We start from the raw sequence: 14,498 nt of genomic DNA on the forward strand, positions 1-14,498 counted from the left end.
GGAAAATAAAATAACATACATGTATTAAAAATAAAATAACTAATTTTAAGAAATATGACTACAATATGTCATTAACATAAATAAAAATTCATTTATCAGTTTAGTTAGATTTTAATCTCTACATGCTCTACATCTCTCTTCTGTAATATCAACAGATAAATTTAAAAAAAGCCCCTTCAAGAAGCTTGTTGGATTAATGATAAATGATTAAGGATAAATTGGAACAAAAAAATGAGGGTACAATTCAGAGTAAATACTGCTTATATGCATGGAGAGGGCAATCTTTGGGCTAAATATGTGGTTCTATTCACTTTTTCATTTGCCAGTTTGAGCCCCAACAATGACGTGTTGACTTGAAACCAGACTACTGAATCTGCACACGTAACCAGGTCAATCAGTTAACCTCGGCACACATGTGAATGAATACTCATGTGATGATGAAAATCAGAGTTGTTCCGGATTGTATGCACTATGCTCAGAGCAGAAAGTCATGTAATGAAAGATATCAGTCACATGATAAAGATATCCCTTATCACTGTTCTACACTAAAATACATGAGATTAATCATCTCATGTTTTATCATACTGTCCCCTTCGTAATACAGCACACCTGTCTAAGACCATTTTTTCAGTGTAGAAGGGGTGACATCAAAAGACTGTATTACATGAGTGCACCATCTGTACTTACAACAGGAGTTCAACTGCAAACTGCACAGACCCAGATCTGCCATTGCAAAATACACCAGCAGATATGTATGTGTAGTTCGTTTAAGTAATCATTAGAACAAACAATACAGACACTGACCCGCAGACACATTATGCTATGGCAGATCATGATCACTGCTGTTTGCAGTTTGACTCGACTTATAAGCTAGTATATCGGATATTTATCTAGTACAAGGGTCGACAACTTTTTTTCCAGATTAATTACAAAATGAATGAGTGCATGCCACCAGTAAGACAGTGACTGTTAAAATCGAGATTTTCAGCTGCCCTTCTTATGCCACACAAAACCTCTTGACGTGCCACCTTGTAACCCTGTGCCATAGGTCGCCAACCCCTGATCTAGTATATACCCTATGGCTGCCTATGGGCAAAGATGCCATGGTTGGTCAGTTGACAGAGCATCATTTTCATAATCCAACAATCAGGGGTTTGGTACCCACACAGGCTAACCAGGGTTGACTAGCTTGTTGTATCATTGGGAAACGGATCTTAGCTCACATTTCATCAATATGATAAAGCAAATAATGTGCTAAAACCAACCAACTCACCAACCAGCCTTAAATGACAACATTTAAGGACGTCATCGCTAGCCAAAGTTCCAATATGTTAATCAATTCTTATGTTACGTTTTTAGGCTTGAATAAACAGCAACACAAGAAAGAGTGAAAACAACAAGCTTTAAAAAATTTAACAAATAATTTATTTCCCTGGAAAAAATACTGTATAAATGAAGAGAAAAAAAAGAAAATGCGGTTTTAAGAATCAAATCCAAAAATAATCCAAGAATAATCCACGAATAAAATTTTAGAAGCCCTAATAATAACATGTTCAAATGATTTCAAGTTCGAGTCCCGATGAAGAATCCAAGATGGAAGGTGATGATATATGCTGTATCCTGTCCTATGTTGTTGTCTACAGTTCCTTGTAGAAACACAATAAATAATCCTCTGGGTTAGGAAATCCAAATAGAAATTTTAAGAAATGTCTTTGTTGAAGAATTCTGTATGAGCACAAAAATATTTCCTGAGAAACAAATTAATCTTTGAGAATCCAAATAATCTGAAGAAAAATTAAGATATAACTCAAAAACTGGCTACAACAGAAGGAAACAATTTGACATCAAGCATTTTTAAGCACAGACTGTGAGATCTCTCCAAACAACACTATTAAAACTAAGTAATGCGCAATTTTGGAAATGCCTAATTGCAAAATAGAGGATCACGTGATCATGTTTACATATAAAAAAACCACGTAGCCCCAGTATGACCTTGATAAAAACCAATCATTTTACTCCAAGAAAAAAAACGTTTACTTCACTAAAACTACTATTATTATTCCCACAATAAAAATAAATTAAAAATAACTTGTTCATGTGGCTGTTACTAATTCTGAATTAAGGTCGGGAACCAGGTCAGCCTTGTGATTACTAAAATGAACAGTCAAGGTCAAACTATTTTCTGGAAAAGTATCGAGTTCTTAGTAAATAGAACTATATTATTTGGACATATAATGAAATTAAATTTTTTTTAAAAAAAACTTACGAACAATTAAATCAGATATAAATTAAATCAAATATACATAACACTATCATAAGTTAACATAACGGAACTTTGGCGAGTGAAGATGCCACTGTGATGACATTACTGACCGGATTATTTAAGTGTACATATGCAAATTTGGATTGGTTTGGTTTTGTGTTTTTTCAGCACAGAAACACAAGCACATGTAGATTATTTAGTATGGAATCAGCTCGAGAGTAAAATGTAACATCCAAGGACAAACCATGCTAGCCCACACAAGCTGATCCTATGGTAAGATACACAGCCACACTGTTCAGTCTTGAATCCCACACACTAACCACTGAACAACCATGGCATCAAATAAAATATGATAAACAATTATTTCAGAAACATGTATTCTAAAATCGATAAGCTTTTTATCAAAAATTGTGATTGTTGTCTTTTTTCCATACCAAAAATATTACAGTACTTGAACCCTCTGTCTGCATGAGTAAGAGTCTAGGATTCGGCCAATGTGGGTATGTGAGAAAGCTTGCCAGTAGCTTCTCATGGGTCGGTGGTTCTTCCCAGGGTTTTCCCAGGTTCTTCCTCCACCATTAATACTGGCCACCATGCATAGCCTATCATGTGCTGAAAAATGGCGTTAAACCCCATAACAACAACAGTACTTGAACCTCAACCTGGCCAAGATCTATAACAACACTGTAAATTTGGAAAACTACAAAGATTTTATCATTTTTAGTAATGAATCAGCGTGTGTGTGTGTGTGTGTGTGTGTGTTACCATAAGGAACCAAGCTTTTACAACAATTTTAGTTGTTTTATATTGAAAATGCAGACATTCTCATCTCCTTTCACTTCCAAAATAAGTGCCAAGATATGTAATTTTTATAGCTAATCTGCTGTTGTACTCTGTCTGAGGCAAAATGGGTCTGGTTAAATTGGGACTTGCATGATCTACTGCAATAAAAACAACTCAATCATCTTGATCTGGAGTATGTTCACCCATTATCTACAAATTTGTTTGATTGTAACCTCTGCCTATTGTCTTCAAGTGTTGTGGAATCTAAGATTATCTGAGTGGCCAATCTAAAACTGATATGTTCCTAGGAAGGTCAGAGGTACCGTATATGTGTACCTAGGAATGTCAGAGGTACCATATATATGTACCTAGGAAGGTCAGAAGTATCATATGTACACATATAAAACACCAAATGTCTTTGCCTAGTGATGGGACAATATACACAGATGCCCCACACTAAGATGATGTAATTAACACAGTACTGAGTGAAATAGGGATTGTAACTCAAATGCACTTTTTCAGAAAAAGGTGAAAATTAAACTTGGTATAGATCTTTATAATGTAAAACCAAATTTGGATGGCATACAAACAGCCCTTCTAAAGCAGTGGTGTCCAACTTTTCTGCATATGGGGCCACAATGCATTTTTTTCTCTCACAGTTACTCTATGGTCATATAATAAGTAATAGAAAGAGGGAAAGCCAACAAGTTTTGTAAAACATAAAAACTTACAGTATCATGAATTAAATCCTAAATAATCCTAAACAGATCTAAAGAAGTTCAAAAGAATTGAATGTTGCGAATGAATTCTAGATCCTTGAATGTACTGGTCTGCCAACAGCCCCATGTATCACAATGGCACTGTCCATAACTCCTTTGAATAAATTCACAATAGTCCCTGAATCCTTGAATATTTTAGTTCAATGAGCACTGTGTAGTTCCAATTTTAATCCAAACAAATGTCTCCTCTCAGATTATATCTAAACATAACATTAAATACTTCTGCAGACAAGTATTATGGTAACACAAGAATATATGAAACAAGAATCATAAATAGGAAGGAAACAATTGCTCAGTTTTCTCCTCAAGGAGACTTTTATCAGTATATGTCACACTATAACTCCATGTGACACACCCTACTACTCAATCCAACATTTCAAAATACCTACTCACATGACCTGCAATGACGTACTCAACTACCTGACTTTAACTAGCCAATGACAAATAACCCCAAGCTCATGAACAGGTTTATTATTAGAAACTTGACAATACCTATTTATAGATCCTATGTAGGTTGCCTACATGCCAAAAGTGAAATTACACAATGTAGATACAGTCAGGTACAAAAAGTTACACAAAAAATAGATATACATAACATGGAAAGACAAGGTATTAGAATTTAAAAGGTACAAGGTAAAGCACAAGTTATGAAAGGCTGGCAGGCCAGATAAAAAAACTTTTGGTGGGCCATATGTTGGACAACACTAGTCCAACACCAGTAAGCAGAAACAAAATTTTCAATGGATGGAAAATGATGGCTTGTGATAGGGCAGATAGACATGGCAATACTGTATGCCCACTCCATAGCTAATGTGAGGGTATACAAATATGAGGCTTCATAAAATTTTCTATATTGTTTAAAATGAAAATGAGCACTAAAAGATAAATAATACAGCAATTCATATTAATCAGCTATAATTTAATTACCATATATTCAAAGACATGAAAGTGTACTGTATAAGTATAGTGCATTTGTGTAACCTTATTGTGTTTGGAGTGGTTTGGTGTTCATGGCACAGTAACACAAGTATGTTCTTCTGTGCTGAGACAAGTGCCAACAACACACCAAGGTTGCCAATCTGAGCTGATCAGACAGTAGGATTTGAACCCACACCCTTTAGGTTGTGGCTGTAGCAAACTAACCATTGAGCCACCATGACTCATATTTTGAGGTATAACTTTACCCAAAATGTCTTGATAAGGACCACTGCATTTGAAGAGGATGAACCAGTATGAAAACTTGCAACTTTAAAAGTTATATTTTAGATAGTTAAATCTGTCACAATAAGGAATAAAGCCAGATTTATTGGTCTAAGGTAAAACTTGTTCAATTATAAGATTTTAAGGTAAAGTTTTAGTCCAAATAAAAACTTTGTCCAACTACAGTACTCCTTTGTCATCTGTACAAACTGTTATTAGTCGTTTATAACTCAGGTCCAACTGCAAACTGAAAAGAACCAGATCTGCCATCTCATACATGCAGGAAAACCTGTGTCTATGCAGTTTGTGACGAGTAATCAGTAAAATAAACAACACAGACTGATATGCTGGCTAATTATACAACAGCTTATCAGAGCCTATGTTGTTTGCAGTTGGACCCAACTTATAAGCCAAGACAAACCTCCAAGCATTTTGCTGTATATTCCAAACATCCTACAAACACCCACCCACCACACTGTACTTACATCAGGCTTTGACAAAGGTAATAATGCCAATCAGTCACATTTATGATTTGTATTCCTATTATGACTACCCATATAGCAGGTCTGATAATCTCCTCAACCAGTCCTTCCCAAGGGATAGCCCCAAGAGGAAAATAGCCTCAAAGTTTTGTGAACTTCCATCCAGTGCTTTAGGAGATAAGGAGACATACAAATGAACATTCTGGATGGACTGACGGAAGGACAAGCATATGGAGGGTATCACAACATCCTCCACTAAGAAATTCAGACAATAATCAACTCTTTAGAAAAAATATTCAGTTACCTGGACCTCAATTAATTTGCCAAATGACCAACAGGGAATGTCCATGTCAACTACCGTAATTGTGTAACCATAGTGTAGTAATGCTACTGCATATACATTTCTGATAACTTCTATTGCTATAGCGATGCTGTCATAATGCTACAACAGCTGAAGTCATGCTGTCTTATTGCTACAATAGCTGAAGTGATGCTGTCTTAATGCTACAATAGCTGAAGTGATGCTGTCTTAATACTACAACAGCTCACAAATGCATTGCAATCTAAAACAATGTCCTGCAAATGACTAGTCACTCAACTCATTAACCCCTGGCGACTCGTTTATGTGTCAGGAAGTAGTGGCCTACTTCCAAGCTCTGAAGCGTCAAAGTCATTTAAGATACACTATAGTGGGTGGTATTACAGAAAGGTAGACTTATGTAGCTCTTCAATGATAACAAATAATCTCGGCGTCCTAGTTGCCCTACAAAATACAAAGGGAAAAACGTAATTTTTTGGACCCGATTTTTTCCACTGAAAATTCAGAATCCGATTTTGTGTCTGGATGTTAAACTTTCTGGCCTCAGATCGAAGGCAGACCAGTCTGAACTGCACACAGTCAGCTGAACCTTTGCAAACAGTTGAATAAGATGGGCATCTGGAATAAAGAGTGGTCTGGATACAATAATGAAAGGTCCAATAAGCAAAAGAACAAACAAAACAGAACTCCAACTTTTACCTTCTGCTCATGTGCGTGCAAAGTAGCCAATGAAAAACGATGTTTCTAACACAGCTAGGCATTAGGTAATGGGAAATCATTTGGAAGTCGATGTATTAGGATATAATCAGAAATAGCCCCCAAAATGTGTTTCCTACTCGCATTTCAGGCGAAAACAACAAAAACCTCCAGGGGTTAATGAGTTAATTTACACCATCCTAGAAATTGGTGGATATCTAGCTTTTTACTCAAGTACATGCTCAGAAATGGTATTCAAGTAATCTGCATAAATGACTTTCCCAAGACATGCACCAAGTTGCCAAATGAATGTATAATTTTGTTTCCATTTTTGGTGAGTTGTTATTATCAATACATACCTTGTCCATTCTGTTTTGAAAACTGGGCCCATTTTTTCTCTATTTTCTGTTGCCTCCTTCTACGCATTACAGCCTCAGGGTTGGAGATACTCCGAGTAAAGCTGGTATCAGGAACTTCATTATAAAGTTTTTCAGCTACACTTTGAACATTTTCCTTATTTTCTTTGTTCAGCTTCCTTTCTTTCTCTTGCTTTCTCTTCTCCTTCTTCTCGCGCTTGGAAAGTTTTCTCTTGAAATTTTGAGGCTCAGCTTCCACATGCTGGCCCTTGAATGAAAGAATGATTCTGACATGATGTTACAGCAAACGGTATGATAATAATGCATACTACTGCACTATTAGCTGTAAAAGCTGTATCATGTTGAGTGTATATGTGATCTAAGCAAATCTAATGAGACACCAATCACTGCTGATGTCACATACAAAAGATGATACAACTTTCATGATCAACATGAGACACAAACCATTGAGTATGATCTAATGATGTCATATTTGAGAGATAATACAGCTTTAATGATCAATAAATGAAACACAAAGTGTTGAGTGTGATCTGTTCATGACACATAAGAGATAATATTGCCTTCATGATCAACATATGAGACAAAATTAACCACTGAGTATGATCTAATGATGTCATATATGAGAGATAATACAGCTTTAATGATGAATAAATAAAACACAAAGCGCTGAGTGTGATCTGTTCATGACACATAAAGACAATACTGCCTTCATGATCAACTTGAGACACAAACCATTGAGTATGATCTAATGATGTCATATATGAGAGATAATACAGCTTTAATGATCAATAAATAAAACACAAAGCGCTGAGTGTGATCTGTTCATGACACATAAGAGACAATACTGCCTTCATGATCAACATGAGACACAAACCATTGAGTATGATCTAATTATGTCATATATGAGAGATAATACAGCTTTAATGATCAATAAATGAAACACAAAGCACTGAGTGTTACAGATCTGTTCATGACACATAAGAGATAATACTGCCTTCATGATCAACATATGAGACACAATTAACCATTGAGTATGATCTACAGATGTCATATATGAGAGATAACACAGCTTTAATGATCAATAAATGAAACACAAAGCACTGTTACAGATCTGTTATGACACATAAGAGATAATACTGCCTTCATGACTGATTATACTTAGATGAGCATGATTTTCATCTTGGATCAGCTAGATATAGCATGAAGTCTTTCAGTGAAAACCACATGTTGATAGGAGACTCCATTCAAAAGGAGTAGGATCAACAATATTTTCTGGATGGCCACTGTCACAACTACACTGGATATCTAAGAAGTAACATTTTCATTTAGTACCATCTAGACCAATAGTTTCATGTTAATCCTTTAAGTTGTTTAGGAAGAGTAGTGATAACAAACTTACGTTAACAGATGGACATAGACGATGGATGACGGACTAAGGACCATCCAGTGAGTTCTTCTAGTCTATGACCAGTAGAGCTAATTAAACTATATGTGGTTAATTGTGATAATTAGAACATCACTAGGAATTTCTTGCAAGTGTTGATTTTGGTGGAAAGAATATACATGTACACATATGAATACAATAACAAATTAGAATCTATATAAAAAGCTGGACATCAAATATACATACATCTCTTTTAAGAAGAAATCGCCCCTCTCGAACATCTTTGCCCCAACTCAACTGGACATAAAGTGGTCTCTCATCGTCAAACAGCTTTCGCTCCTCTGTCAAAAGAAATTATGCTATTGAGTCAACAAAATGAACTTGTTACGGTCAATGTACTCCACTTTTGTAGAATCATACTGTGGAACTCAAAATGAACAAACAGTACTGTGGTGTTATGAACTTGGGAGAGATTGGACAAAAAATGACATGGTTGTAACAAATGTCTCATTAAATTATGAGAAAGAAATGTTTGTATACAATTTTAATAATAGCAAATTCCTTAGAAAGAAAAGTCAAACACTTTTAACTGCAACAATTTATGACCTGATATAAGGTATCTGATCATCAACTAAATAGTTTCCATTCCTCTATCACAGTGGTACGCAACCCCTGGCCCATGGGCTGGATCCTGCCTGCAAATGTGTTCTGTCCAGCCCTCAGGGAAAATTAAAACAACACAGAAATCTGGCCTGTAAACAGTAATTATATGAAAGAAATTAGTGTTTGTGGCCCTTGAGTGGTCTTAGAAAATGCAATCTGGCCCTTGGCTGTTAAAGGTTGTGTACCCCTGCTTTATCAAGAGAAATTATGCAAAAATTAGCAATGAAAATGAATAGTAACCTTTATTTGTAAAATCCAAAGAAGACCCGAGATAAACTGGTCATGCAACTCACGAACATACCATTGTCTTTGATAAGGAGTCTATGATCTTCAACCTTTGCAAATGTGAGGAAATTTTTTAATCCTCACCTATTATTTCATGGGCAATGTGTACTTACTCCAATACATTTCTGTGCCATGTATAGTTAATTTGTATTATTTGTTGGCTTTTCTCAGTGATTATATATTATGTATACTTGTCTTTTGAACATGGCCTTGTCCAAATTCAAGTTCATGGTTATCATGACCAGTGACATTTATTTATTTTGTAAACAACATAATACATAGCTAATATTTATATGTATGTATAGATTAAATATTAGGATCATTATCAAGAGGGAGTAAACATGTTTATCTTAATCTGAGTCTCAGACACTGGAATTCCCCATGGATAAAGCTGGTGTACCTGATGTTTGCCATGTTCTTTATTATAATTTTAGCAATAGACTTTATCTTGTTGATAACTTAGAATGTTCTAACATGAACTTTTGACCCTTATCCTAATTCTATTTTTGTGTCTTTGCTTTTTATATAATGTTGCTTACTTGAGAGATTACTCATTCTTGCCCTAATATCTTGAAGTAGAATCAGTCTTAAGAATGTTGTGTTCAGTTTTACATTTAGGTGGGATTATTTATTCAAATTATTATTCACTAAAAAATACAAAGTGCTCGTCAATAATATTCTTGGATAGAACCATTAATTTTGAATTACAAGCATAGTGAATTCAGACAAGGACATTTGTGGACAATATTATTGTAACACATCAATTATTGTTAGTACATCATCGCCACAAGCCACACAACTGGCACATTAGCATATCTGAGACTACAGGCACATGAACAAATTCAATATTGGTATTTAATTAGAATAACACTGGAATTCATTTGGAACTTCATACATTTTGACATGTGATAGAAATATTAGGACTATTTGGGATTTAATTCACAACACTGTAAGTTCTTTTAAATTTTACTTTGTGTTCTAAGGAAATAAATTATTTGTTGAATTTTACAAATATCATTGGTTTTCATTCTTTTCTATTACTTAGTTAAAGACCATAGAGTTGTGACATGTGTAATTACCCATATTCAACCGACAGCAGCACAAGCAAATAAACACAAATACTTGTACATTTTAAAGTGACTATGGATTGCTTGGAGATAAGTAAAAATTTCAACTTGTACAAGATTTAATATTCCACCATTTCTAGAGCTAGCATCCTTTATTACATTAATCATTTTATCAAATCTTCTTCAACATAAACATATTAAAATATGATCTTAACTGCATCATAAAACAAGCAAAACAAATTACATTTTTAAATAATTTTCAAGGGCAGGACTGATACACATAGTCATAATATCTAGGAGAAAGAGGGGGAAGGGCACCAAGTCAGACATCAAAATACAATCACAACATAGATCCTTAAAATTTCTTTGATACTGTAAATTTCTGCAGTTTGCCAAATATCATATACAATATCTATTTTATAAAACTGAATTTTTTCAAAATAAAATAAACAATGGAAAAATGACAGGTTGTGTTGTAGCGGGTTTAACACCATTTGTCTGCACATGGTAGGCTATACATGGCAGCCAATATTTGGTGGAGGGTGAAAATAGGACAATCCAGGGAAGAACCACCAAACCATGGAGGCTACTTGGCAAGCTTTCTCACACACCCATGCTGGCCATTCCTGAGACTCAGACCCACATGGACTGAGGTGAGACATCAGTGATCTATAAAGGCAAGCACTACAGACCACATGGCTACACAGGGCTTCCAAAAATTATGTGAAAAGCAAAAAAATGCATATAAATGCTTCTTATGCCTGAAACAGATGCACTGAATTTGAAAAAAGATATCCGAAAATTAAATATACAAGAGCATGTAAGCCGAATTGGACACAAGTTTAAAAATTTAACTTTAAATATACAAAAGTGTTTGTTTCCGTCCTGCTATATATTAAATTTAGGTCACAAATGAATATAGATTGAATGTGTCATGTATGGCATTGTTTTCTGTACAAATGGGTTAATTACCAAAGACACCCGAGTTGCTCACAGGCAGTTAAGCCATGCAGCATGTGAGAGTGTTTACACAATAATCTCCATTATATCTATGTGTAAACATGCTGACAAGGCTAGAACAAATCAAAGCTTATCAGGAATTACAAGCAAAGCAATCTCTGGTATGTTAAGTTATTAACAAGACACCTTCTTTTTTAATGTTGTATAATGTACTCATTTGTAATCTTCTGTCCATGTATTTATAGCAGTAGTACAGGATACATTCTAGGTTGCAACCTTGCTCCAATTTGTTGTCTATGGAGTAATTAAGTTCCCTCAATTGCACCCAAGGGGCCCATAAAAAAGGCAAAAGAAAATAAAGATAAAACATCATTACAGTTTTAAGCTGAATAGAGTATATCTAAAAGTGCACTCATTGCCAAAGAAACATAAGACAATCAATTTAATTGGCTGACAGAAATGTCTCACTGGTTTTGATTAGCTAAAAATGGGAACCATCACAACAGGCTCATGACAGGAGTGGCATAAAAGAAAATCATGTTGTTTGGGTCATGTATTTATCAATTTTTTAAATATATATACACACATACACTTTTCCATCATTATATACATCGAATCAGTTGTTAGTGACTCGGACCATATCACAGTTTGCTACATTATCCATGTCAACTAATATAACCTTGACCTGAACAGTGGATGGTGCTATTTTAGGAAATTGTTAACTACCATGCCAAGGTCCGACTCAACAATAACTGAAAATGTATTGCAGAATTATAAATCCACATCAGCGCCTGTGATTATTATATACATTTGAATTTGTTGAATCAACAAGGGCATTTGCGACTCCTGTTTTTTATTGAATGACACCACTTTTTGACTTAGCCAAGCCCATTTGGTTCCGAATTTTCCATTTCTGAAATGAATAACAGCAGAATATTAATTATCTAGTTGAAGAGCTTTGTTGTCTAAAGACACGTCAACTTGTAAAAATGTATATTGTATTGAAGGCCTGACAGAAGATTGGTTTGTTGACCAAATGAGTTCCTGTTATTATTACAGCATTATTATTATTATTATTATTATTTATCCTGAACTTATTACAAGACACTTTCACCAATTCATACAGTGAAAAGAGGCACAGCTGGTTCAGTGGTAAGCATACCCGATTCCTGACCAAAAGAGTGCAGGTGAATCCTACCATCAGTTTTTCTCATGTCAGCTTCCAATGTGTGTTATTGGTAAGTTACTTTATCCAAATTCCCCTATCCCTATATAACTGACCTGTGTTACTGTACCTTAAACCTCTCCACCAAATAAAACTGTAAAATAACGATGAGCTATGACCTATCACAGACCCAGATATTTCAATGTATTTTGCATTATTAGGTTCAAGGCCACAGTGTTTATTTATCAACTTAGACTTAATGGCTTATTGAGCCTAGGTTTGCCCTTGACACAAGTGCAAACCATCCACAAAGTCTGGCAAATACAGACTCTGGATAACAGAAGCTATTGTGCACAAAGATTTTTCTGCTTTTTGCCAGTGACCTTGACCTTAATGTTGCAAGGTCTAAATTGATAGTTCTTCCTTATTCCAATTGCAAGAAATGCAAAGTTTTGTAACTGTTGATGGTGAAAAACTCTAGTTATTGCACGGAAACCATTTTTCTCTTTCCCTCTGTTACTCTGACCACTGACCTCCAAAATCAACAGTCTCTTCAATACCACAAGTGCAAATAAAGTTTGATAGCTGCAGACAGAGAAATTACTGTGCAGAAACCAATCTTTTTCTTTAGGTCACATTAACCTTTCTCTTTGACCTTAATATAATTATCAGCAAACACATGAATAGGACAAAATCAACATGCCCTTTTAAAAAGTGAAGGCATAACAAGTATTTTTGAAGCCTTTACATGAAGGACCCAACATAGAGTCCTCATCCCTCCACCCCAAATCTATGGAACTCTACCATATAGCAATGACTAGTCAGCATTTTCAGGACTCAGCTGTAAGAAAGTACCACTAGAGCACCCTACTCACAACAAATTCAAAGTATCCTCTATAGTGATATATAACCCCCCATGCTCATCTTAAATGCCTGTGGGGGAATAACATGTCAGCAGTAATTGGGAAATTATCTCTACACAACATACAACAGGCTATACACTAACAAAATGGAGATAAAATATCTTGTTTACAAAACACTTTCAAGCCAGCTGACACCTCTGCCATCAACATGAAGGTCATTTTCTCTATGGCCTGACCACATAAATATCCATTTGTGTCAAGGATAGTTGATAGGTAACTTCCACACTATCATAGTGGCTTTTACACCTATAAGTTGTGCTCCACCTCGTTTGAGCCAGAATGTCAGATAAATAAAAAAAACAATATGAGGCAGAGAACAAGCTTGTTGGTTAAAGTGGCTCTGGACCTGATTATGTAAAAAAATTTTTTTACAAGAATTAAGCAACTACATCAGTTGTAATAAAATAAACAAAAGATCATTATACTTTTCAAATTAAATTTGTGAGTACCTGTATTTTCATTACTTCATGATGAAAGTTTAAAAGTTCAACTTTTTATTCCCAAGATATAGAACTGCAATAAATATCTTTGAAGTGTTCCATTTAGACCACTTCTAAAAACAACTTAAACTGGGGCAAATTTCTACATCAATGCAAACTTTTTTTTCTTCACCTAACTTCATAGAAATGAAATAAATTGATTTTAGTGATTTATGGTCATCATGTTAAGATACATGGCTGATACAGAAATTATGTCACAACTCACCAGTAGCTGCCCCCATATTCTACAACCTGGTGAATCTTAAAAAACCCTATTAATTTGACATCACTGAAAATGCCTTTGTCCCATACAATTTATCACTAATTCTTAATTGTTTATACTGCACACATGAACTGAGCACAAGCCTCCTCCCCACACAAAGGTTTGCAAAGATGAATTTGGTATACTTTGGGTCTGCTTTTAAAATGAAACTATTTACAAGTCATTAGAACTAGATGAGAACTATGTGGGATAACTGGCTGGTAAAGTTCTTATCCCAGCAAAACAATTATTTAATGGAGCATCAAAAGCAATTACTGAGCTTAACACTGAGTTGAATCAGTATACTTAACCCAGAGTTAAAACAATTGATGTACTTAAACCCCTAGTCAAAACAATTACTGTACTTAATCAATTCAAAACAAGAATGTAACTTCAAATGCTCCTTTATTT

General features: G+C 34.9%; 1 protein-coding gene across 1 annotated transcript in view; it reads right to left on the reverse strand.

The window, feature by feature from the left end:
• LOC149797195 (afadin-like) overlaps window positions 1-14,498 on the reverse strand; it is a 181,215-nt gene that overhangs the window by 135,388 nt on the left and 31,329 nt on the right. Inside the window, exons 3-4 of the mRNA XM_089961872.1 lie at window positions 8,530-8,624; window positions 6,882-7,146 (exon numbers count right to left, since the gene is read on the reverse strand). Coding sequence (XP_089817998.1) covers window positions 6,882-7,146; window positions 8,530-8,624 — 360 coding nt within the window. The remainder of the gene's footprint in view (window positions 1-6,881; window positions 7,147-8,529; window positions 8,625-14,498) is intronic.

The sequence above is a fragment of the Sinohyriopsis cumingii genome, chromosome 6 (assembly GCF_028554795.1).
Source record: "Sinohyriopsis cumingii isolate HCF-2022 chromosome 6, ASM2855479v2, whole genome shotgun sequence".
In the NCBI taxonomy this organism is placed as follows: Eukaryota; Metazoa; Mollusca; class Bivalvia; order Unionida; family Unionidae; genus Sinohyriopsis; species Sinohyriopsis cumingii.